At 42.6% G+C, this 27,126-nt stretch overlaps 1 protein-coding gene across 1 annotated transcript in view; it reads right to left on the reverse strand.

Moving 5' to 3' along the window:
• Positions 1 to 27,126, reverse strand: part of NRK (Nik related kinase) — a 100,764-nt gene that overhangs the window by 41,157 nt on the left and 32,481 nt on the right. The window contains exons 3-14 of the mRNA XM_026848441.1: positions 23,241 to 23,366; positions 22,398 to 22,508; positions 20,518 to 20,608; positions 18,285 to 18,415; positions 15,402 to 15,456; positions 13,132 to 13,210; positions 12,254 to 12,429; positions 10,410 to 10,482; positions 9,815 to 10,010; positions 8,794 to 8,958; positions 7,869 to 8,030; positions 4,291 to 4,443 (exon numbers count right to left, since the gene is read on the reverse strand). Coding sequence (XP_026704242.1) covers positions 4,291 to 4,443; positions 7,869 to 8,030; positions 8,794 to 8,958; positions 9,815 to 10,010; positions 10,410 to 10,482; positions 12,254 to 12,429; positions 13,132 to 13,210; positions 15,402 to 15,456; positions 18,285 to 18,415; positions 20,518 to 20,608; positions 22,398 to 22,508; positions 23,241 to 23,366 — 1,518 coding nt within the window. The remainder of the gene's footprint in view (positions 1 to 4,290; positions 4,444 to 7,868; positions 8,031 to 8,793; positions 8,959 to 9,814; positions 10,011 to 10,409; positions 10,483 to 12,253; positions 12,430 to 13,131; positions 13,211 to 15,401; positions 15,457 to 18,284; positions 18,416 to 20,517; positions 20,609 to 22,397; positions 22,509 to 23,240; positions 23,367 to 27,126) is intronic.

The following is a 27,126-nucleotide window of genomic DNA, read 5'->3' on the forward strand; positions in this document are numbered from 1 at the left end:
CCACAGAGTCAATTAAAAAATGGAGCTCATTTCAGATGTGAGCTAAATTTCTCCACTAGTCAGGCGGCAGGGGACGCTGGGCAGAGAAACAGACTCAGTGACTTTGTTCAAGAAGTCTTTGTGAAATTCTGCAGGTAGCCCAGAACAGCTCATCCCACACCACCACAACCAGAGAGCCAGATCTGCTACTGCGCTGCAAACACAGAACAGGCGGAATTGGTACACCCTGATCTGGTAATCTCTCACATTCCCTTGCCAGACAGGCTACAAGACACTGAGAAATCATGCTCCCTGCACCTCAGGGGCTGTGTTAAGATTTCCAGTGAAATAACTTTGAAAGAGATTTGGGCAACCAGGACGTGCCACAAAATCTCACAGAGTACGATTGTCAAAAATGAGAAGTCATTTTTGTCTGAGCAGAGCAGTGATGACAGATGATCCCTCTCTGACAAACCTGGCTGGAAGTTCTTCAGCACAGACATCTGTGATGAATTCAGCTTGCATTCTAACCTCACAGTTCACTTTTACTTTAAATCAACAAGGCACCCACATACTGAACTTCACAAGTATATTGCTGTGAATCTTTTAACCTCTAGGTGACTAACTGGTCCATCACTCACATTGCTTTAACACTTCAAACAGTTAATGCAGGCAGCATATCCAAACATGTCACTATTAGCATCAACAACTGCTGCCAACCAGCAAAAAGAAACACAACCCTTCAGAGGATTTATAAATTACCCATTGAAGTTCACCCGGTCTCCATGCTAACGCAGCGGGTAGGCGTACAGATTGGCTTCTCCCTGTCCACATGGTATCTATCAGCTGGAGCACTGACTTGTGAGTGGGTAACAGGGCAGCTACCAGCAGGGAGTAAAATCACATGGTAACAACTGTATATCACTCACTGCTATTATCCTTAAGTAACACCATCACTTTAAACAGTATAAAATTTTTATAGCATAGTTTCCATCAAAGAATGTGAAGGCGGTTGGTAAACACTGCTTCATCACTCACCACTCCCCTCGGCAGCTGGGAGAGCTACTACCAAACAGGGAAGCACCAACAAAGTGCAAAGGAATGAAGTGACTTGTTCCAGGTGACGCAACCAGCCTAGAATGTAGCTCCTTTCATCCCAGGTGTGGCATTTTAACAGGGCAGGGCTATCCTCTGCAGAGTCACTGTGCTCCTACAGAATCCCAAATGTCCTGCAATAAACTATGGACCCTCACACTTCTATTGCAGGGCTGAAATATTCACCTCAAGGAAGCTGACAGCCTTTACCCAAGGCTAAGATACAAATGTCCTTCTTGTAGACCTTACAAGTGTTCTCCAGTGATTTGATGCTACAAGCCAGGCCATCAACTCGAGGCCAGTTATGATACTTGTGACTTGAAATGACAAAGAGGGCATGGAAAAAAGGATGTGAGAAGATACAAAAATATTTTCCCAGGTAAAATCTATCAGGTGAAACAGGGCCTTTCTTCTCCCAACAACTGTATGTGGTGATTGTTTCACCATCACCAAACAGCAACCTGTACAGGAAAGGCACAGGGAGGCTTTGACTTAAAGACGCTAATATCCAGCTATTATCTGCCTCCTACAGACTCGCTCCAGAGCATAAACAGAAGCAGAACAACAGGAGAGAGCTAAGTCAGGGAGCCTGATCTTCAAGAAACCTGGCTCCTGGGGAAGGAGCACCTGTGGAATGCTTTGTGAAGCACAACCTGAGAAAAAGGGCAAACATGAGAATGGTGCTACAAGGAGGGCTGGCTCAAGACATGCTGAGCTTGACATGGCCAGTATAGAGAGCCACTAACAAGGACATGATTTTTAAGGCACTGTCCATACCCTGCTGAGGACTTCAACCACCCTGACATCTGCTAAAAAAGTAGCAGGGCAAGCTGCAGGCAATGCAGGAGGCTCCTGGACCACACTGAGAGTAACTTCTTAAGTCAGGTAACAGCCAGCTCTACCAGAGGGGATGTGACACTGGACCACCGACAGAAGTGAGCTAATCTGTGACATCATGACTGAGGGCAGCGTGGGCTGCAGTGATCATGCACTGGTGGAATTCAGAGTCCTGTGGTATATGGGTCAGCTGAAGAGTAAAGTCAGGACCCTGAATTTTAGGAAAGCAAAATGCCAGTTGTTCAAGGAGTTAGTCAATGGGACCCCCTTGCAAACTGCCCTCAGGAACAAGGGAGCAGAACAGAGCTGACAGATCTTTAAGGATGCTTTCCATAGAGTGCAAGAGCTCTCGATCTCCAGGTGTAAGAAATCAGGAAAGGAAGGCAAGAGACGTGCATGGCTGAGTTGAGACCTGCTGGTCAAAATAAAGGGCAAGAAGGAAATGCAGCAGCAGTGGAAGAGGGCACATTTATCCTGGAAACAGTATAGGGATGTTGCCTGGTTGTGTAGGAATGGGGTCAGGAAGGCCAAGGCAAGTGGGAGCTGAACTTGGCAAGGGAGGCAAAGGGCTTCTACAGGCATGTCAGCCAGAAAAGGAAGGTCAGAAAAAGTGTACCCCACCAATGAGCATGACTGGCAAACTGGTAACAATGGACAAGGAGAAGGGTGAGGTACTCAACAACTGGTTTGCCTCAGTCTTCACTGGAAACCTCTCTTCCCACACCTCCAGAGTGGATGGACCACAAGAGCCAGAGGGAGCTCCAAATGTAAGAGAAGACCAGGTTCAAGACTATTGGAGGAACCCAAACATACTTTAGTCTATGAGACCTGACAAGATGCATCCCAGAGTCTGAAGGAACTGGTTGATGTAGTTGCCAAGCCACTCTCATGATATTTGAAGGGTCGTGGCAGTCAGGTGAAATCGCCAGCAACTGGAAAAAGGGAATACACACATTTTTAAATAGGGTAGAAAGGAGGACCCTGGGAACAACCAATCTGTCAGTCTCACCTCTGTGCCTGGGAAGATCACGGAACAGATCCTCCTGGAAGCTATGTTAAGGCACATGGAGGACAAGGAGGTGATTCCAGACAGCCGGCATGGCTTCATCAAGGACAGGTCTTGCCTTACCAACCCAGTGGCCTCCTATGACGGAGTGACTACATCAGTGGACAAGGAAAGAGATACAGATGACATCTATCTGGACTTCTGTAAGGCCTCTGACAGGGTCCCCCCACAACATCTTTCTCTCCAAATCAGAGAGATATGGATTTGATGGATGGAACGTTTGGTGGACAAGGAATTGGTTCAATGGTTGCATACAGAGAGTAGTGGTCAACAGCTCAACATCTGCATGAAGATCAGTGACGAGGTGTCCCTCACTGGTCATTGGGACCAGTACTGTTTAATATCTTTATCAATGACACAGTGGGATTGAGTGCATCCTCAGCAAATTTACAGACAACACCAAGCTGAGTGGTGCAGTTGACACGCCTGAGGGACAGGATGCCATCCAGAGGGACCTGGACAAACTTGAGAAGTGAGCTGCGCTCACACTTACAGTAGTTTATTCCTTTTCTCCTTGCTGTCTTGTTTTACTTTTGCTCCCACATGCTTATAGTCATTTCACAAGAGACTGTAGAAAAAAGTAACCGCAGTCTAAGCTATTTATTTCACAGACTGTGAAAGAGTAGGATATTGAATGGGAGAAGATTTTTTTGGGCACACTGGGAAAACCCTGAATCAACTCTCCCAGAACTGGCAGAAACAGCAGGAGCTAAGATGTTTTCAAGAGAAGGATTCCAATTCAAATATTTATCAGAGTGTTTTCACTGTATAGTTACTATTTAGTACCACTTCTACCTCTAATACTGAAATTTTTCAAGTCACAGACTTTCTGGGCTCTATATACAAGCAAAATCTGACTGAATTAGTCCTTATTACATCTCCATATACTCCTAGATTATTTCATAAAATCACTAACAAAGCTGCTTGTTTATACGGTCTTCAGGGATAAAAACTCTGGCTTTGGACTTGTTTTGTAAAATGCCATATGCATCTGTGATGCCATATAAATAATACATCATCCAGGGACTGAAACAGCACAGTCGTTCAGGCTTTCTGTGAAACATCTAAGAGTAATATCATGGAATCAGCAATCATGCATCAAGCATATAGAAATAACTAACTCTGATCTGCAGTGCCTAAGCACAATTCCACGTAGAACTTAGCAGCACACGATGACACAAAAAACTTGTGAGCTGGTTTGCATAGGCCTCAGTCATTTGTGTCAGGAGCAAAGGGAATCAGGTTTCTGATGCGTTGTTCTGCTTAGGAGCCACCCATACTTTCTCCTCCCCATCTGGGTGGCAGTACCATACCTGTACTAACATGGCTCTCTGCGGCGCGGGGGTGCAGGGGCTGGAACTGCTGCCAGATCCCATCCTGGCGTGTGGCATGGCTTCGTGCCCCAGCACCGCTGGCCACTGGAGGGAAGGCTGGATGCTGTCATTTTTCTTTTTTTGATCCTCGGCCTGAGAAGGAAAAAAGCAGCAGCATGTTGTACACTGAGCCTCAGGCTTTGCAGCCTGGATGTTCTCTAAGAGCAGCACAGAGCACATTGAGTCTGAAAGACCTCCCCATCGGGGAGAGGGCAGTCCTGGCACAGTATGAACCATTATTGTCTCTTCATTTGCAAACCTTCCTTTTCCATCAAGTTTCCAAAATGCAGCAAGGAAAAGGGCCTGAGTTGCCATCTGCTGTATTCTAGGCCATCCCATTTGCTGCAGGCTGGGATTTTAGCTGGGAGGAATCATCTGTCTGTATTTACTTATCTTTGACAACATGCAGCCTGGTTTGCTGTGCATTTATTACCCCTGTCTACAACGTTGACTGCATGTTGCTTTCTACTTTAAAACACTTTTGACATTCTATCTTTTGGTATGTTACTTACACTACAGAAAAGACTGAGGAACATGATCTGGAAGGAATAAAGGTCCTTTTATTTCCTGAAGGCATTGCTCATTACAAAAATGTTTATCCTATGGTTTTGACCCCACTACTCTTTCCAGTTTCATTCAACATGACTAATTCCCACTCTCTAGGGTAAACCTTTAGCATATCCTTTGATCCAGCAGCCTAGAAACAGCTCTACTCAGTAAACTAGAGATTAATACCATAAAAACGCCCAGTTATTTTTGTCTGGGTGAGAATTCTTAACAGTATCTCTCACTGTATCTGGATGTTTGTGCCTATGTCAGGAAGGTAAGTGTATTCTTAACACGGCCTAGAAAACTGCTGAGGAGATGGAAAATGATTCCACTTAGTTTCACAGATCTCAATTAGAGAAAAAATGAATTCCAAAAAAAAAACCCAACCCACAAAAACCCCCTTATTAAAACAGGCAACCACAGCCAAATACCATAAAATTCTAGCCCCAGTAAGCTTGATAGTTATACTACTCTTGGGGCCAGATTTTCATTACTTACAACTCCTAATAATGAAAGGCAAATTTTACCATAAACAAGAAAGAAAATGTAAAAGCTAAACATGACTATTTACCTACCACCTCTGTGCCCCAAGGGTGCTTGCATGCTATATATTATGATCCAGATGCAAACTCACGCACCAACACTTTGGGCTCCCAGAAGTGACACCAGCCCCTACCCAGGCACTGCCCTAGTGCAGCCTCAAGCCCAAGCCAGGAGCCCATCCTCTCAGGCCATTAGCTCCGGTGCCGGTGGGACCAGATACAGCACAGAGCGAGCTCACATCTGCACGTACCCACCCTGACCTGCCTGCGCCAGGATGAGTGCAATAGCAAAGACAAGGAACTCCCAAGAAAGGATTTCTGTGGCTCCAAACATTAAACTTGAGGCTTTAGAGGGCTTTAGGGTTTTTTGTTTGGTTTTAATGCCAAATAATTCTGAAGGGCTTTTGTGTATCAATAACTGGCCCTTAAAATGTCACTGAGCCCTAAAAAGTATGCAAAGAAACTCACTCTTGAGTAGGCTATTTCATCCCTGTGTAGATCTCTCCCAACAAACTATCATCTCTTTGGCTAATAGACTGGGAAAGATCAGTATCAACAAGAACAAATTCACTGAGTTATTGATGCTAAAAACAGTCAAAACTTTAAAGCATTTTTAAATGTTGTGGACAATTATGACCGCTGACATAATTATGAAGTCTCAACCTTCAAGCAAAAAATGCAACCCTGTACTACTCATTGTGATTGTAGCGGATGGATCTGTGACTTCCAAGTTCTGAGATTAAGTAACACTGTAAAAGAATTTGTCCTTGAAACTAGAGTATATTACAGTAGCCATAATGACAAGACCTTTGTGCTGTGAACCTAAAAGGCAGGCAGCACTTTCTCTGCAACTAGTGATATTTTATTTCACCACTAAATTAAAAGTTAGCAGTGACTGCACACTACATTCCATAATACATTTCATTCTGCTACAAAGGGGCCATTTACAAAACAGATGCCAAAACCAGAGATGAGTATTTAAGCTGACATGTTGCAGTTGACTTCTAACTACAATGAATAAGAAAACAAAAGTTAAATTAACTCAACTGAGTTGCATTTTCTCCCCACGCACTGAAAGCCTAGCAAAGGCAGAGCATTTCTATTGACTTTGATGTTGTACATTTAGAAAAAGCAGTTTACTTTTCTGTCCGCACTCATCTACCCCCCAGCTGGAATAAGACCCAGCCCTCCACCATCAAACAAATACTGATTTCAAGAGGAGTTCATTCACATTTCAGTAACAATTTGTTGAATCAGTCAGTGCAATAAAGCCATTGGAGCAAGAGCATTTCAGTTTTTGACAGTTCAGTTTACTTCAAACAGAAGTACAACTTAAGTAAGTTAAGAAGTACTCTTGTTTTCACAGACTGCTACTCTAACAAGGAGCCTAGTATCTTTTGTTTTCATGATTTCATATTGCTGCTTACCTGTTTGCAGACTCGGTTATCCAACAATGAAGATTTCAGCTAAGGGAACCAGTTGCAGTGTGCACTCCCACATGCACACACACAAAGAAGTGACAAAGAGGGCACTTGCTTAATAACTGCAGCAAGATGTTAAGAAGCAGTGCTCTGCATTCCTCCTACATACATGTACATGAGCTCTCCTCATGCCTTTGCTTAGGTATTTTGAGAAGATGCTTTGCCATGAATGCAGAGACCATCACATCCACTATTCTAGTTAGACATGGCCACCTGAGGAGGCACCTGTGAGCTGCTGAGTTTTTGACACTGACTCAGACTTTAGTTACACAACAAACAGTACCAGCTGTAGAATTGCACTCACAAGCTGGGATTGTAAAAAAAAAAAAAAAAAAGTAAATGTGCTAGGAACGATAACATATGTGAAATGGACATGTAGCTTTTCACAATACGCAACAGTAAGCAGGACAAGTTGGTGGGCAAAAATACTTCCAGACTTAGCAAAAGAATGAAATGGATTACAACTCTTAATCAAGGACTATATCTTGCTACCCTTGATTCATCAAATCTTATCTACCTAAAATCCTGGCAGACAAAGAACAACGAAAGGCATCACAGCCTGACACTGGGACACACAGATCTGTACTTGGGAGGCATGACATCAATCTGTGTCTGGGTCACTTTTGTGAACCCTAAAATCAGGCAAAGACATCTGTTAAACCTCAGATGATACCGTCTTAATTCATTCCTCTGGAAGACAAGGGAATGACACCTAGTTGTTTCCCCATTCCCCAGTCAAACCCTTCTCTGATCCTGGGTAAGAAGTGACCTTTACCTTACCCTCTACAGTAATGGAAACCAAAGGCTTTACTGTAGCATAAGTGTGTAGTATGACACAGGTCAAGCTCCAGATTTAGGTTTAAAGATCAATCTGTCATCAGATAAAGATCAATCACAGCATCATAAACTGCAAAGCACCAAGATGCTACACTGGCCAAGACAGTACCTCTTTGCTTGTGCTGCTTGACAGAGGATGTACTGCTGAATTTGAACTCTTGGAAGGCTCCTTCTTCTTCTGCTTGTGGTCATGCTGGAGAGACAGCAGCTGTGTCTGATCTTTAGGGAGAGTTCGATGCACCTTCCTGTTGTGCTGCACATCTTCCACCTTCTGAAAGCAGAGTGATGAACGTCAGAGAGAACAATGTCTTGGAGGACAACCAAGCTGACCACTGGAAATACTGGCTTTTCAAAGAACAAAGCAAACACAATTCCAGCAGGGCTGACAGAAGAGCCACAACCCCCAGCAATAGGAAGCAGAAAGTGATCCCAAACACTCTGTGGTTGGCTTTTGAGACAGCACGTCAGAAAATAATATTTTTTCTTTTTACTTTTCCTAAAACCAGAGGGGTTTAATAAAACACTCCATGCTTCTGTCTGATTACAAATCAGTTTGCTGATGAAACACTAGAAAACTATTGCAGCCAAGGTGCCAGACTTGACAATAAGACTTCAGCATTAAACTTCAATCTCTGCTACATTTTCATTTGTGAAAAAGAAACAGTCCTGGTTACACAACCCAAACAGAAACTAGAGACCGGAGATTTAAGCTTAGGTTGAGCTGATGCTGGAAACTTCCAGGGTAAAGATATTTTAAATCAGATCAAAGTGACTGAAAACCGTTTCAGCACAGAGAAACGGCAGGGACAGAAGTGGGAGGCAGCGTCATTACTGTAGATAAGGAGGATGACTCAGTAACACATAAATTAACTCACAAGAAGGTTGAATCTGAGAACAAGAGGCAGTAAATGTATTAAAAAGTCCCTCTCTGGTCTGTGACTCAGAAGATGGGAACACCCTCAGGGAACAGAGAAAGACATCAGCTACAGGAGCAGGGAGCTGTGAATTGCTGTCAGTAAACACTCTTTTCATACCTGCTTCTTTTCTGATTTCCTCTGTCCATCTACTATGAACCGTTCATCTTCCACAGCCCTTTTGTCTTCTTTACACCTCTCTTCTATCCTCTGAACAGCTTTAGCCTCTGGCCACCTCTGCTCACACTCCTGCTGCCTTCGTAGCTCCTGCTCTCGCCTCTGATGCTGGAAGGGAGACAGGGAATAACATCGCTTATTTTACTTTATTTTGTACCCACCAATTACTTCTGCCAGTGCTCATTAATCACAAGGCCCGTTTCCTGCCACGCAGTCACTAATAGGGGATACCCGATACACTGTGCAGCAGAAGCAGACAGCCACAAGCTGCCACCACACCGACTGCCCAATTTGAAGTGAAACCTTTGCCCTTCTGGCAGCCAAGGGCAGATTTGCCATTCATTTAAGCAGGCATGCAAGATCTCTGTGATGGCTGGCAGCTAATCTAATGACAGATGTCTTCCCATCATTTTGAGAAGGAAGGGTTTTTCCAGAGCCCTGCTGTTTTGCCGAAGCAGCACTACGCTTCGTAAATGCCAGCTCTGGAGTGTTCACAATGCTTCAATTTCATTCGATACTCATGAGAAGAGACATGCTGGTGATTTAGCAATGCCTCCAACACCACAGTGTGTCAGACAGCTGAAAAGGCAGCAGCTATCTTGTAACATTTTAAACAGTAGCAGGGCCAGGACTCTGGATCAGACTCCGAATTGGGCAATGCACATGTGAAAGAAATCAAGACCTCTCATCCCATCTTCCTGGGCTTCCATCACCAAGCAAACTCAAGCAGAATGCCCTTCCTCTTCTGCTCCCAAAGCTGGGGGCAGGTTCTCAGCAGGAAAACAACAGAGCCCATATAAAATCATTGTGTTCAAAAGTGAGACTGTTCTCCCAAGGTTAAAAACTATGATCCAGATTGTACTGACAAATTAACACTATGGTCTTGCCTTTCAAAGCCTACTCTCTACAGGCATGTTTTTTGTTTGTGATGAGACATGGAACAACTATACAAGACAATCCCTACATCCTCCAGCCTCCTCCTCTGCTCTTTCTGCTGCTCAATCCGTTTCTGCCGTTCTGTCAGAAGCTGCTTCTTGTATTTCTCCTGGTCCTTCAGCTGCTGTTGCTGACGATGAGGGTCAGAACGGTTTTTGTTCTCCTGCTGCAGCCTCAGAAATTCACGACGGAGAGTTGACTCCCCTGGGAGATTAACTATGGAGCTGAAACAAAGAGAATTCTACATGACTAAACATAACATTAAAGAGACAAGATGCACTGGGAATTGCTTGCTGTCCTGTGTTAGAAAATAAGATGTTCTGATAAATCTCCAGCATGTTGACCATGCAACTGTACTTTCTGTGCTACAAAACAGCCTGAAGCCGATTACTGGGTCCTTCATTTGAGTTTTCTCCCTATTGCTGGGTAACTAAGAAGCAGCTTATTACAGACATCTTATACTCAGCAATTATATTTGATAGCTACAAAACAGTTAAAGCTACCAGAGGGGATACAGGAGATAAGGGATTCAGAGCAAGTTAAAAAAGCTACTCTGGCTGAGCAGGGCTGCCTTCAATAACAGTCTGGGCAGTCAAATTTTCTATTCCAGTAACAAAATTAACCTTGGTTCTCCTTCATCTTCATTCAGCTCATCATCTTCCTCCTCACTTCCACTGTAATCATAGTCCGTTTCTTCTAAAAAAGAGAACAATAAACAAACCCCAGTGGAGGATGCTGTTATTTAAGACATGATCTTGAACTTCGTTTTTGAACACTCAGCCTGAAGTACATGTAGCTCAGCAGGAATGTAAAAGCCACAGGTTGCACTGGGAGGCTGAGGGGAGGTAAGATATCTACGTACATAATTGAAAATCTAGTTCACATAATGTTTAGGGCAGCCTTTACACACTCCCACCTTTTCCCTTAACTGACTGTATTGGTTTTGCAAAACTAACCTATTTCCATAGTCTGAAATAAATTAGGCTAAACCCACAGAGAAATCCAACCCCCACAACATCGCCAGCAGAGGGGCTCTTCAGAAAGAATTTAAATAGGACATAAAAGACTTGTACTGCCATTCTCTGTATACCTGTTGTATGGCTAAGCTGAGGCCTTCAGTAAATCCAGGTTTCCTTTTGTATTAAAGCAAATAATTATAAAAAGAAACAGGGGTAATAAATTAATGCTAGTTTAAGCACAGCGGTTCAGAAGAAGCTGACTCACACTTTTGAAGTTCTTTTCAAGACTAACATGAAGGCTGATTTTAAGGGATAATTTTAAACTGGTCCTACTCTGCACTGCTGGCATGATAAAGTGGGACTTATTTTTTTTTAAGTCACTATTTAAAGTGTATAGTCTGGCAAATTCACACTGTTCTCCCTTTCAGGGGAGCTTTGATTAAAAATAGCACTATTCAGGCCAAAATGTAACTATCAAGAAATGGTTGTTATCACTGCATTCCCCAACCCCTCAAGGGCATTTGTGAGAAACTCTAACTCACTATCTTTACATTTGAAAGTGCTTTGAGATTCATAGCTGAAAGAGGTGGCAGAATTTGCAACTACTATTGGAGTCAGTAAATCTTCATTGCAACAGCAATTTCACTTTAGGCACAAGTATTCCCGTTGTCAAATCAATACTTGGAGTTTAGAAGTCACTTTCCAACTGTACAGTCCTTTCCAAGTTTGTCCTCACAGTCACTCATCTTCACAGTGCTCCTGCCAGTATAAAATACACAGAGGAGGAGGAAGAGGGGAGAAAGGGCAGGGAAAAATTGGTGGTCAACAGGCTACAGGCTCTCTCTCCACTTTGCACAGCCCTTAGTCTGGTATGCACAGGCATTTACACAAGTATCATTCCCACTCCAGCACTGCTTCTGCCAGGTTTTGCTCTGAAGAGTAAGGCTAGCATTTGGAACCAACTCAGATTCTCTCTTTTCCTTCAGCCACTCTGTGAAGTAGATGATTCATTATATTCGTTTGTGTTTTGCTGGAGCTTGGAGGCCTTCTCAAGGTCTCTTTTGTGTATTCCACCACAAAACACTTAAAGAGCACTTCTGCCCCCAAAGAACCCACAAGCTAAAATTATATGGAGATGCAACACATAAATTAAATGGATCAGGGACAGACAGATGAACTGAGAGACTAGAAAACACACAATGTACTACTTAGATACTCAACAAAGCAGGGAGCTAGACTTTACTTGGAGTCCTCACTCAAGGCAGCATTAGGGCTGCTCAGTGTATCAGCGTAAGTCAGGATCCAAAGATATCAGCACTTAAACCCCATTAAGGACATGGGCTTTGGCAAAGAGATCTTCAAAACGGCCCCGTCACTATCAAGGATAACACTTTCTCACAGTTTCCCAGGTTCTAGTACTTTAGTTGCATCTGCCTTGTATTCTGCTGCCAAAACTGAGAGAGGACCTACTCTCTGCAGTGCCTTTTATTTTGTTTTTGCCACGTTACCCTTTTCTCCTTTTTTCTTCCTGGTCCTGTCCAGGTGGTCTTTCAGCATGATGCGCACTTGCCGTTCATTCTGCATGTCTCGGATGAAAGAATGCTTCAACAAGGTTTCAGTGGATGGGCGATGCAAATAATTTTTTACAAGGCAGCTTTCAACAAAGTTTAGGAATTTCTTTGACCTGAAAATGATAAAAAAATGGAGGAAAACAATATTCCTTTTCAACTTGTGTGCCAAGCACTATCCTCAAGTGATGGAAAGCACTAACTTTTTCAGGTTTCCTTTGGGACAGGCACTGTGTGAGACAATTTGAGTTTTACCACTGGTGGGCCTCCTGAGGCCAGCACAGAGCTGAAGGCAAATGATGGGGAACTCCGCCCTGACTGCCCTCTCAGTGGGGTTACCCTGAATTTACATCCAGATCAACAAAACCCACAATCTGGCCAATGCATCTCTTTCAAAAATGCCCTTATCCTTTTGATATGGTGAAGATTTTCTTCATACACTTCATTTAAAAGACCAACTAATTCTCTGTAGGCCAGAGAGACTGACAGTAGCCCCACAAAGTCCATGCAGTCTTCTGACAAAGCCCTGACCCCAAGCAGCCCATCCAAGCCTTGCCTATACTGCAATTTCAGCCACCCATGCCAAACTTCAGCCACTGCAATGACTGGCACAGTTTAGGCAGAGTTCAAAAGAAAGGTGTTGCTTCCCAAAGGTAAACTACATCTGCACCTGTGGCTTAACCCAGTACTAGAAACAGCCTAGGAAAGACCTCATAGATTACTCTAGGATGTAACAAGCTCGCTGTCTCTGGACAAGAGAGCTCAAAATCCTCCTAAGCTCAATGCAGCAAAAATACAGTTTTTACACATCTCTTTACCATTTTCTGGATTTCAACTTTGGGGGTGGGTTCCGTGGGATGAGGAAGAGCGCTCTCATGGGGTGCATGTCACACAGGGCTGAAAAAGAAACCACAAGCTATTCAAGGGTGCACGATCTCTCTGTGTCCCTCCCAGGGCCTGAGCACGCTGACCCAGCCAAGCCAGGAGCCTGGTTCTCCTGACAGAGAGGAGTTTTCCTCCATAAACACTCCCACTTCCAACAGCACAGCATCCGCCACAGCACCATACCATTAGTCAACGAAATTCATGCTACAGCCAAGAAATAAAGTCCCTGAGTACGCAGAAATCTTTCACAACAATATGCTGCCGTTGCCAGATAAAAGAGATTTGAAAGAAAGGCTGCACGGCAGAAGCAACTACAACTTTCTTCATATTTTTTATATATAAGGGTTCAGAAGGACATAAAAAAAGCTCACCCTTCTGATATACCAAAAGGGAGTTTTCACATAAATGTAAGTTAAAGTTTATTATTGTCTAGCTTATGGTTCAGATAAATGAGCTTTAACCAAACTCTTAGGTACATCATTCATGGCATAAAGGAAAATGCAGAATGAATAAAATCTGATGCAAAGTGTAGAGCTCATAAACTGCGTCACTGGCACAGAGCGTAATGACTAAGCACACATTTCATCTATTCTGTGTTTTGGGAATGTGAGCACCATTATTAGGCAATCTGCAACAGATTCTACTCCTGCATTCAGATGCTGGTTTCTCTCCAGCCCAATGTATTTCTCTTCAGTGTTACTGTTGTGGAAAGTTGAAGCTACAAAGAACTGCAGAAAGTAAATACCGTCACATCTCATCTATCCCATGCATTTTGTATGGGGTTATGAGTGTGCTCCATCTGCCACAGAGAAATGTCGAGGGTCAGAGGTATTCCTTCACAAAACAGAGCTACTGAATGACCACTGATAGGAACTATATGGAGGCTGATTTCTTATGATATACGGGAGTTCAGCAGTGATTCTCTTAACAGGAATGGACTTACAGTATTACAGAACTAGTATAAGTGAGAAGACTGTGGTCTGGTAAAGCCCCACTGCCTTCTATTAACTTCTCTGCCTGCAACCACCTGCCGTTGTTTCTCACATCTGCATTGTGTTTTTTGACTTTTTCCTTCATATTTTCAATAGCTCATGATACAGTGGGGATGGGGGGCAGAAGAAGTCTGGTTTCTAGCTATGGGTTGCAGACACTGCTGTACTACAGTAAACAAAGCACAACACAACAGAATATAACCCATAGCATTTTCCTGCCAAAACTAATGCAAGAATCAAATACAAGTGGCATGAGGAAATGTAAGCCAAAATGTAAGCCAACACAGCATGCAAAGCTACAAAGTCTCTCTCAAAGAAAACTCGTGTCTCAGTACTAAGCCTCAGCTAGGCTGAAGCACAGGGTCTGAAAGTGCTCCTGAACTACAGCTGGTTCCTGAGCACTGTTGAAAACCAAGTCTAATGGGAGAACAGCCAAATCCATTTTTTAAAAACACAGCCTACGTGCTCTCAAGCTCAGGCCAGAGTATAATTTATTTCATCCTCTGTACTCTCAGCAGTGACTGGACACACCATCACATCTGCTTCGTGGGCACTGGAGCAAAGCAACCAGTCCTCCACAGAAACAAAAATGCACAAGATCTTTGCATCCACACTGCAGCCACCAATCTCTGCCCAACGGCTGCAAGAGGCTAACTGGAGGAGCAAGGGGGACAGCTAGCAGGAGGGGGCTGGCTGTAAAATTATGGCAATCTGCTGTCAAGTTGAGAATGTGGTCATGGACTGAAGCCATTACATAAGCAAATTCAGTATTCATCCCCAAACCTGTGAAAATCAAGGCAGTTCCAGAGTAAAAATATAACCTCTAGGCCTAGCTTCTCTGACTGCCATATTTTTTTTTAGTGACAAAAACCCAAAGCCACTCCTGTCAATTTTTTCTGCTAACGTGTCAATCACTTCTGCTTAGCTGTACCTACAGGCAGTGATGAACAAAGTGATGCTAACAAGAGCTCTAAGAAAACTTTTTTTTTGTTTCCCAAGGAAATGAAGGCAAGGAATCAGAATACAGACTTAAAGGGTCTAAAAGGAAGAGGAAAGCAAAAGAGCCCAAATGAGAAAAAGTAATAGATTATTTTTAAAGATACAGCCAGAATCAGAATTTTGTACATCTGTGCGTTATCCAAGCGTGAGTTATTTTAACACAGAACATGTTCATAAAGCAGACATCCCCACCTTTATACCAAATCACTTACGAGGAGCTCCTTCGGCCATTTCAATAGCAGTGATTCCCAGAGACCATAAGTCACTCTGCAGGAGAAGAAACATTGCACATTGCAGCATTCAAGCTTTTTTTGTCTGTTTCATTTTGCATTTTTGTTTTGTTTTGTTCTTACAGTTTCCTGAGATTCCTCCCAAATCAAATCATTTCAGTTGGAGTGACATACATTCTGCTCCCTCCCATTCCCTACTGAGCTTTTAGGAAACATGTTAATAGCCAGAAACTTCCCATTTCCCATGCAACTCCGAACAGCTGATTCATCATTTAAGCAGCCAGCCCCCAAATGCAGACCTTCTGCATTCAAAAAACAAGAGCCAGAATACAGCAGGCACCATTTAAATATACGTCTTAAATTTTTAAACTGTTTTCATGAGGCAGGAGACACAGCAGTGCCTCACCCCACCCTGCTCCTGGCCAAAGAAATTCTTGGTCTTAATACTTATTTCAGAACAGTCATTGCTGAGTTTCTACACTAATAGAAAGAAATTATAGTCAGGCCTTGGGGTCTGACTTTCTGTCTACAGAGTCTCCAGTCACAAGTTTTGGGGCACATGAATGGAGAGCACATCATGCAGTCACATTTCTGACACAGTATGTCCAGCTCAGTTAACTTCGAGTGGAGTTTCCTTTATCAGCTTGTCTGGATGCTAAGGGTCAGGTTTTAATCATGGAAGGTAGATTGGAAACACTCCCAGGGAATGTAAAAACTTCACAGGTTTCCACTTGATTAATCATGTGCATTATTTTACTACTTCTTGTGTCTAAATGTAGCCAAATAGAGGCATGTGAACAAACCAACTTGCAAGGCTTCTCTAAAATTATCCTTTAAAAGACAGAAGACAAACTTTCAAAAATTAGAAGCAACATACAATTACATGAATAGGAGGTCATACCCAGCCTGACACTGTGACTAAATTTGACTTTATCAACAGAGCCTTCTCAGTTCAGCTGCTCTGAACTGCTTTATGCAAGCTGAAAACCAGTTTGTATCATAGTTTGTGGAGGGATTTGACAACAAAACTGGTGGGAATTTATAATAAAGTCACAATCTTGACTTGTTATTAAGTAAATGGCTGAAAATTAGAAGAGTCTTCCAGGGTTAGCAATGCAGGTTTTTGGGACTATGGGAGAAACAACCAGGCTACAAAGAATTTTGCCTTGGAGTTTCAAAGTGCAAGGGGAAGACAGGTGAAAGGGAGAAAAGGGAGGATGACAGCAGTGTTTGTAGATGTCAGTGTGTGTATATATACATCTTTATGCATATATATTTTTATTCAATTGTTGGGGGTTTTTTTGGAACAAGAAGTTAACAGTGGCTTCCTGCTACTTTGCTTATGATATCAGCTATAAATCCCTGTAGAAAAGACCAGCCCTGTGCCACCTTCTGACTCGTAGCACTGCCTGCGTAAGTGCTTCCAAAATCCTCCAGGGATCAGTTTTAAACTACTATCTGCAGAATCTATTCAGAATTATACATATATGCACACAGATGAACTATTACTACTGAAAGCAAAGAAACCTCAAGAATTAGAGGTACACATTCCTAATGCTTGTATCTTCTGAAAAGTACAAATTCTGAAATCAACTGGGGAGAGGGAATGAAGACAGGAGATTAATTTCTTGAGGTTTCAGTAGAAGATTTACATGGTATGAAAAATAAAATCCAAGAACATTCTTTGGTCATGACTGACACTCACACAACATGACCTCACTCTGCCAGTGCAGCACAGAAGGTGTCGACAAGGGAGAATCACAGCATCTGAATCACTAGAAAATGGAAGCAATAACATGTTCTTCTAACATTTCTGAAGCCACAACAAGAACAAGAGCTGCAAAGTGGTAACTACGAGAGCACCTGACCTCAGAGAGCGACTGGAGGGTCACTCAGAAGATGGCTGCACAGAAAGCCAGCCCTGGAAAACATCCTGCATAGTAAGTGTATGCAGACAATTGACAACACTGCTGGAAACAGGCCAGAGGACAAAGAATAAGCTTTGTAAGTCTCTTTGGAACAGCATCAGTGTATTATATGAGTTGGGAGGAGAAACAGAAAAAAGTTCTTGAGAGCTGTTCTTAGGGTCCCCAGTACAAGTAACTCATGAACACACTGGAGTGTGTGCAGCAAAAGGGCACAAAGATGTTTAAGGGATTGGAGCTGGGAGTCTCTGGGCTGAGAGAGACAGAACTGTTCAGCCTGGAGAAGGGAAGGCTCAGGGGGATCTCATAATCCATACAAATTTCTGATGTGAGGGGAGTGAAGACCATCAAGCCAGACTTCTCTGAGTGGTGCCCAGTGACAGGACAAGAGGCAGTGGGCACAAACTGAAATATAAGAAGTTCTGTGCCTTCTCACCTCAGCCACCCCGCGAATGACCAGAAATCATTCTGGGATGGGAAACCTCTTGCAGTCACATGCCATAAATGAGTACAGTGATACTAATTATTGCCAGTTAACTTAGGATTCACAGCTGAGTACAAAGTAAAACAGCTCTATCACAGAGGAGAGCAGTAACTTGTCATATTAGTATTACATTACTTAAAGTACTCCTTCCAAATTTATCTCTTCCTTTCTTTTCTATCCTGACCTACAACCTCCATATATCAATATTTTTTTTTGCACAGATGCTCATGAAAGTGTGTTTCACATATTAACAATTCACACAAAAAATATTCATAATGAAACTCTACTCTTAAAAAGAACCACCACCCACATATTACAAATACTTCTATTTGTACAGTTAAAATATTATTGCTGTTTAAAAGGAGGGAAGTTTGAACTTTTCAAATGCAGTACTTGAGCAGGATTTCAGCAATAACCTGCACATATTTCTACCTTATGCAGAGTTGTGACACCTACTCTGTAATCATACGTAGAGTCTGGGTTCTCCTCGCAAGCAATGACCTCAGGTGCCATCCAATACGGTGTGCCAATAAATGTGTTTCTTCTCCCAATAGTTCTATCCAGTTGAGCGCTCACACCAAAATCCACTGAAAAGCCAAGCACAGGTAAAGAATAATAAAGAGCTGTATCCATGTGGCAGAGTGTTTGCTTGGTTACTTCCATACTGTTTAGAATACCAAACCTTTGGGCTACAATGCATACCAAATCTGAGTTCCTTCAGTACATCTTGTCCAATAGTTGAAATTTAACTGCCTTTTTTTTTTTTTTTTTCCTTTTTGACAGAAGACCAAACAAACAGCACACTAAATCTGCCAGGCAGGTTACAGCAGACATGAATTGCTCTAGGAAGACATTATAGAGTAATTTATGCTTAATCTAAATGCTACGTTGAGTAGGACTCAAGATCTTTCAACTAGTATCTGAAAGGAAAAATAGTATCTACGGACACAGCAAATTTTGATGTGTCTAATATGGCCATTTGTGAAAGCTGGAAAGAACTATCATATCACTTCATTTTGAGGTGTTTGGAATAACTCCTTCCCTACATTCATACACTATCTTAGAACAAGCTGGAGACTATGCTAGTTTATTCTGATTTTAGATTCATTATAATGAGAGAATCATGTGGTGCTCTTTGTGATGAAAAGGGTGTTAGTTTCATCAGGATTACACAGCAAAATATTTTGTTTGGATATGAAGAAGGATCCATACAACCAATAAATATGTGATTGCATTTTTCTTTGAACAAACCGCTAAGATGCACTAATTGGATCCACTGGGCATAGTGCTCGAGTGCTATTCACAGAGAAGATGAAATAACAGCGAAATGAAAGGACTGAAAGGAGGCAGCCCTATGGTTACCATCAAGGAGAAGATTTTCTCACTTATGTTACCTCACTGCAGATCACCTGCAAATAATGTGCCTGTTTAGCAAACGTTCTCCAGCAGTAAGCCGGACCTGACCTTTGGGATCATCATGTGCTTTGTGCTTCTGATGGGAAGTGTGCCCACTTACACCTAAGTGGGATGGAACTGGAATGAGGACCTTTTAGGTTTCTAGCTTCTTTAAGATACACAAGCTAAAACTCTCTGGTAACAACATTTCTGTTGTGGGGTTGGGTTTTTTTTCTGTTGTTTTTTTGGTTTTAGTTGTTGTACTTAGTAAATCTGTTTCATCTTCACCCAGAGTTAGAAAGATTTAACTTTCTTGTCAATCACGTGAAGAATGGTGGGACTAGTAACTATACAAGGCTGTAAACACACACAAACCTCCCATCTTGCCAGTTTTAAGAGACAACGATTGAAAAACAGTACGTATCTTTTAGAGACTACAAGCAAAATCCTGCTTTCATTTAATACAACAGCAAAAGTCCCTTTGACTTCAGTGAAGTCGGGATTTCACCATTAAGGTTAAACCATAATGACATTTAAAGTACTTATTTTTACTTGCTCCAGCCAAACATCCTACCCCACATCCACAGACCATGTTTATTATTTTTGTTCTTCAACTCTACAGTGGATTCTTTCAATTAAAGAAAGAAGGAGTGTAAAGATCATCCCAAATAAGAGAAGTGCTCTCTCATTGAGACTGCTCCTTTAAATCTCTGCCATGTGTTCTCTGTGATGTCTTCTCAAAACATTAAAGACATCCCCTCCTCAAGAGAGATATGTACTTAGGAAGTCAGAAGTTGTCAACATTGATGTGTCACAGCTAGAAAAGGAAATAAGTAAACTCTCCAAAGTTTTTTAGAGAAATGACAATTAGTAAGAGCTGCTCTTCAGTGGTAGCCCTTACACATGAGTAATTTCACCTTTTGTCAGATTTATGAAAGTGTCTAAGAATCTCTTAGAGAAGTGGATTAGCATAATTTATTCCCCCAAGTTTTTTATTTGGAAATCTTTGCATGCTGGGATCTGCTGTGAAGGCCTGATGGTGCTGTGACTTACTAGACAGGTTCTATGTTTGACTGCCCAGAAGTAGCTGCATTCCCCACAGGCTGTGAGTGACATCCTTGCAGAACATGTCACATTTTCAGCTCTTTCTATATGACAGACACCTTACAAACACAAGCATTAATGCTACTTGACATATTTGTTGCTCTTAGGTTGCTGAATGTTCTTTCCAATACAAGATGGAAATCTTAAATTTTTACTAACAGGTTTCTAGCACACATTTAAGGAAACTTACCCAGTTTTACTTCTGCATTTTCTGTGAGAAGAACATTCTGTCCTTTAATATCTCGATGGATGACATGGTGAGCATGAAGATGTGCCAAGCCCTAAAACAAAACCAGACTTTCTTTATTCTTTCTGACTATCATTATAATGAGCGTTGCCTTTTTACACTTTTACCCTTCTCAGATTTATTCATAGGGCAAGTCATCTAGACATAAGCAACGTGAAGACCACAGTTTCAGGGAGGAGAGAGGACAGCCACCATGAGTTTGATTGTCATCTTTACCCACAGGCCTGACAGTAGTGGAGCATCTCTGAAGTCGAGTGTGAAGAGAACAAGGTGGCAATATTTTAAACTTCTGTCTCAGAATCAAGGGATGCCTCTTTATACTATGTGTTGGAACCAAACAAGAGGGAAAAAGCAATGCAGCATTCTCTGTATAAAGACCAGAGACAGCAGCTGACTGGCCACAGTGGCTTAAATTCTGCATTCAGCAAAACCATATTCAGTGGTAAATGAACTACAGAAAGTTCAAAATACTGTGTTAGACCTCTTTCTGAATGCAGCAAATATTGTTTTCATTCAGCTAATACTTGCAATATTCTGTCTCCTCCTTTATTCCAAAATTGTCTATGGATAAACTATCATAAAGGTACACACTGAAATGATACACTGTACTGAACCAGGGGATACTTCACTCAAAATGCTTAGCCACTGTAATATTAATGACTTCAAATAGAGCTTCTAAATTTTTCAGAAGGAAACACTGTCAATCCACATGCAACTGAGTCCTCCTGTTTTGAAACAAGCATGATTAAATCCAATCTCTTGTCTGACACCAGCATGCTGCTATGGTTTTCAGTTGCATGCGTGTAAACCAAATGTTTTAACATCAATTGCTTTAATCAAGATGTTCTAGCCACGCAAACGAAGAGCAACCTGACCACACCATTAAGACTTCTTTTCAGAAGAGCTTTCCCTGCACTCTCCAGTTCTTACAATCCAATGCCAAATCCTTGTCAGATGGCCAATGTTCTCTACTGAGCATGCTCATCAATTCTTCTGCTCCAGAAGCAAAGATTTACTCCTATTCAAGCATTACTTTAGCATGCCATTTGAATTCCAGCTCTCAGAATACACATTTATCTTACCATTATTTAGAAAAGAAGTAAAACTCCATTACAAGGAAGACGGATCAGTAACTCTGTAATGGGTTTTGAATTTAGAATGACAGGTTCTAACACTTTTTTTTTTTTTTTCCCCCCAGGCTAGTTCACTAGATTACACTTGTGAATTGTTTTATCCTTTCTACTTTCCAGGAACCAAACAAAACAAAACAAATAGCCCTAAGTCTGCATAGCATGAAATATAGCCCCAAGAATTGTCTTGAGGAATATTGCTCCTGCAGGGCCACCTTTAAGGTTTTGGAATGCTGTTTAGTGAACATTACTTCTGATAGTGCTGAAAAGAGGCCCCTGAGTGTGCGCAGGTAAAGGAATTATGAAGAGAAAGATCTTACACAGCATGAACAGCTGAAGCAATAAGCAGTAAGATCTCCTGATGTGGAGGACAGACTTACTGAAAACAGAAAATTTATTTACTTTTCTAAATGCCCAGAATCTGGAAGCTTTCAGAAAATGGCTATTTGCCATAGGGAACAGGAATTGTCTGTTCTTCATACAGAAAATGGGATTAACTACAAAATATGGGATGTCAAGCAGCCATCATGTTGGCTCTTCAGGCTCTTCTGAACTCAAGGACCAGAGTCCATGAGCCCCACAGATCAAAACCTTTAAACAGTAACGCTCATCAGTGACCTATGTTAGAGACCAAAGGCTTGCAAAGGTCTTTCTGCTGCAAATGAGCAACAAAGCTCTGTTGGCACAACTCACCCTGAGAACCTCTCTGCAGATGTACGCAATCCAGTCTTCTTTGAAACAGTTCCCTTTTGTCTTCTTTACCAGGTCAGTGACAGAACCTGCACCACAGTACTCCATCACCAACTGCAGGAAGACACATGCAAAACACCTTTACCACAGCACTGACAGGGTGCCAGCAAAGACACCACACACAAACACCCACTCCACCACAATCAAGGTGTGGCAAACTACACTCAACCTTCCCGGATGCCAAGTGACACAAAATCTCATTTCCTGAATCATGCACATTACTGAATAAATAAAAAACCTCAGTAGTGCTCCTCTCCTTTTTTTTTTTTTTTTCCAGAAATTACAAAATCAGAAAAAAAAGAGCTAATAGCAGTGAAAAACATAGCAATTTTTTCAAAATTTGAAATTTCTCATGTTGCTGCAGAGCTTCAAAAATCGTGCAGCCAAAAAAATTGGAGGATTCATTTTTCTTCTTTGTTTTATTGCCAATTCTTCTGTTCCCTTTTTAATTTTCCAACAGAAGAAAGGAGGGGGAAGCAACAAGAAAAAGGAGAGGAGGGGAAAGGACAAGCTCTTTCACTTCCATTAAAAAATAATAAAATTATAGAAATGTTTAATTTGGAAACAAAAAGCTTGAACAACAAATCAGAACAACAGCACAAGTCACATCCTCAAAGGAAATCAGGGGATTGAAGACATTTAGGGAGGAGGGATTTTTCTGTTTTATGTTATTCTTCAGAACAATGACTTCAGAGTTTCACTGAGACAGAGTCCAAGACAAGCATACCGGAGCTCCAAAGAAAGGAGCTGTAAATCTGATGAACAGAAATGACACTAAACACTTACCCAGAGCTGATCGTCTTGGCCTGCAGGACTTTTCTTTACAAATGCACCATAATACGTAGCAATATTCCGGTGATGGGAGTACTTTTTTAGCATATTTATCTCTAGCTTGATTTCCTCCTCTTCATTCTGTAGCAAAAGAGAGCAGAAGGCTCCTTAGCCCAGAGCTGCAGGGCAACCTCTGTCTTTGGAGGCTTTCAACATGCAGCTGGAACCAGCCCTGAGCAACCTGGTGTGATCCCATGGCTGGCCCTTCTTTGAGGACCTTTTAAGGAGGTTGGACCAAAGTCCTTCAGAGGTTCCCTCCAACGTAAGTTATCCTGTGTTTAGAATACTGCAACCGAGGGGCAGGCTCTTAAACCTACAACTGAATCACCCTGATACATCGGACTAAAACAATGGATTGCTAGGGTTTAACCTAAAAAATGTCCCTATTTGGGCATAACAATTGCATATTGTCTCCTCAGAGGGCTTAGACAGGACCTGTTACTCCCCCAGCTGCGGCCTCTCTATGCAGTAATTGCATCTCGGAGAAATTAACCAGATTCAAACCAAAATAAAACTATTCCTAACACTCCATTACTTGAATACTTGGAAAAGCATTTAGTGCACACATCAGCCAATTCGTCTTCCCAGTGCTGTGGAGGGTCTTGCTGGGAGGAAATCAAAGCCAAGAAGGAGGTGACTTGCCACAAATCAAACTCCAGAGCCAGCATGGGGTTAGGATCTGTACCTTTATTACATCTGTGAGGCTACCCCACCTGGACCATGGAGTTTTTCTCCCCTCCTAACATCATGCCAGCTGGTGTGCTGGGGGCTAGCACACCCCTAGACATCTCCTTCCAGGCACTAGCTAGCTCTGCTTTCACACTGTCTTTGTTTCAGTCTCTTCAGAGCAGACATTCTCTTCTGCCCAGTACAACACCATGCATTACGACAACTAACGGAAACACGAGTTTTAATAATTACATTAGAAGGAAATGCTGTTTTCCAGAGTGAACTGCCTGATCTGAAGAGGTCCTCTCAGAGCTAGCCTGTTTGCTATGTTGCCACCAAGAGAAATGGTGCACAATACCCGGTGAAACGCAGGTAGATTTTGCTGTCCCATTTGCTTTAATAAGAAATGAGTGGTGCTTCAAGGTATCCTTGTACTGGTTAAAAGGAACATGACAAAGTTGAAAATTAGTTTACCTTGCTGCAAAGTATCCCAGTCAGCACTTACTAGCTGAAGGGAAAAAAAAAAATAGGCAGCAAGAACAGCTCAGACCCACAGAACATTCTTCTGCACTTTTTGACTATTTAGCTTTGCCATTGAAGCATACCTCTAACCATCACAACAGACTGCTTACAAAAACAGCTGCATTGTCCTTCCTACCTGTAGCAAAACATTAAAGTCGGACAGGCTGAAGCCAAATTCCCTCAAGCATAAGCATATGATGCATCCTATTAAATCCAACCACACAAAAATAATTCACAACAGAAGGGATCAGTAAGTTTTCCCCAGTAACATCAATCCACAGGAGACATGTTACTAGACCAAAGCCTCATTGTCTTAAGCTTTAGGAAATGAGAAATGTAAAATAACTCCACTTGAAGCAAAATGAGCTATTTCAGTTTCAGAACAGCCCCTTTGTTGAACACAGGCTCTCAAGATGCACATGTTATACCTGATAATTCATTTATCTTTTGGCTTCAATTAAGGAGAAAGGAGGACCCTTAATCCTTGGCTTGATACAGCCCTGCATGTTGTATGACTTAATTATCAAGGGTAAGGAGGAGCCCGGTGTAGCACCTGGAGTCTCTAAGAGAAATCAGAGCTGACTCCCAGGTAGCATGCAGGAAATCCTCCTTCAGCAAGGTCCTATTTCTCTCTGCACATGGTCAGGGCACATTCAAGGGAGCTAAGAGCTCGTGCTGCTGCTTGGAGGGGAACCAAGGTTCTACTCCCTTTGGGACTCCAAGTAGTCCATGTGAAAGGGTGGAAACAGGCAGGCGAGAAGGAGGCAGAGGACATGGGAACTGCCATCCTGGACCTGACCACAAGGGTCCTGTCACTGATCAGAGCTTCTGGTAACTGATCTCCAGGCAAGGAGGGCAGAAAGTGGGACAAACAGGGACGACCCCTTTCCTCCCTCTGCTGTCCCTCCTGCCCACTCCTTCTGCTAGGACAACCAAACCGTGAAGGAGCAACATTAACTTTTGTTAAAGGCTTTCCACAAATTAAGTAAGATCTCTTCAAATCTTAAGGTTTTGGGGTATTTTAACCCTGCCCATCTACATGAACTTTGCACTGGTGGAGCCTGACTGAAAAGCTTCTTTGCTATGCCCTGAGCACCAGCTTGAAGCTTCCACAAAGTTCCCCGGGGGGAGCTGGCAGATCTCAACTTCCTCAGAGCTGTGGCCTCTTCAGCTCTTCTTCCTCTGGCCAAGTCATTTGCTGGATGCTGGAACTGCGCTGGCACAGCTCTTACCAGAGTACTTTCTATTTCTCTGCAATCTTGCCTCCATGTTTCTAAAACAAAGATAAGCATATGCCTGCTTGTGAACACAGCTGGAATACCAGGTAGCTATTCCACACCCACTGGCAGAAGCAGAGTAGAACACACAAGTAATGCTCCTTTCCCATTACCAGCAAGATGATCCAACTCCTGCGTTATCTCGTGTCCTTATCTATATACCCAGAAGGCTGTAACCTGCTCCCTCCCTGCACCTGCCGCTTCTTCCCTCACCCGTAGAGGTAGTTACGTGTTCTCACACACTGCTGTATGCTGCTCAGGTGCAGGATGAGTGCCTTGGGAAGACATCGATTAGATTGGATAGTGGGATTCCCTGCTGAGCCCCACCACTGCTGAGCAGAAACCCTCTGAGCCAAACTCTTACACCCTCCAAAGACAGAAATGTGACTTCAAATATCAGTCAGTGTGCAAGGTAAAGGGCTGTATAGGACAGCAGGTGGGCATTTCACAGACAAAAAGTACTCTGGCTTCCCAGTGCTGGAATGAGTTTTGGAAAAATTACTCTATTTCACATGGAGAAACAAAGGCAGAAGGGTAAACATGAGTGATTCTATCCCATGGGCCATGTCTGAGGCCCTGCCAGGAATTGAACCTGGACTTGCTAAGTCCTTCAAACAAAGTGACTGGGGACCAAAGTACCCTCAACTTTTCATTCCATGCACAAGCTCAGGATTTCCACTTTCCACCACTCCCCTTGCCAGTGTTACCATCAGACCACAGTCTCCCAGGGCTCTAGAAACCTGCTCATAAATCATGCTGCTTAAGAAAAGGAAACACACTCACAGACACACAGGTGCAAAAAGCTGTTTGCTTTCACAAACCAATGCATTTCTGGGCACAGATGGCTGCATGCACAAAGATGACAGGTTCACGATCAAAGGCTATTCTTGCAGATGTGGGCCTATCTGAAACGACATTAGGAAGCAAAGAACTCGAAAGCACATGCCTCTGACCTCAAATGGAAACAAGATCAGCAGTTGATAAATACTCTACCAAGAGACCCCTTAGTACTGGGGCAGTTCTAATGACAAGTTTCTTTTTTAAATATTATTTTGCAATATGGAAAAACTGAAAGCAAGGACAGACAGAGAATGACCTGCTGCAGAAATGCTCTTTGATCACCTACACCGATAGCTGAAGAGAAAAGCAGCAAGAATCCAATCTCTTCGCAAGCACTCTGCTTGCTTGGCACTGTCAGATAACAGGAAGCAGAGCCTGTGTGGAGAAGCACATGAGCACACATTGCCCTCTGCTCCCCTTCAACCATTTCAAAGGGCTCCCCCGGTAACGCGACACAGCAGCACTTCCTGACAGATGTCCAGAGGATCCCACAATGACCACAGCATCCTGCTGCCGCTCTTAAGAAACTGGCC

This window comes from Athene cunicularia, assembly GCF_003259725.1.
Source record: "Athene cunicularia isolate RWA chromosome 4 unlocalized genomic scaffold, athCun1 chr4_part3, whole genome shotgun sequence".
NCBI classification, from domain to species: domain Eukaryota; kingdom Metazoa; phylum Chordata; class Aves; order Strigiformes; family Strigidae; genus Athene; species Athene cunicularia.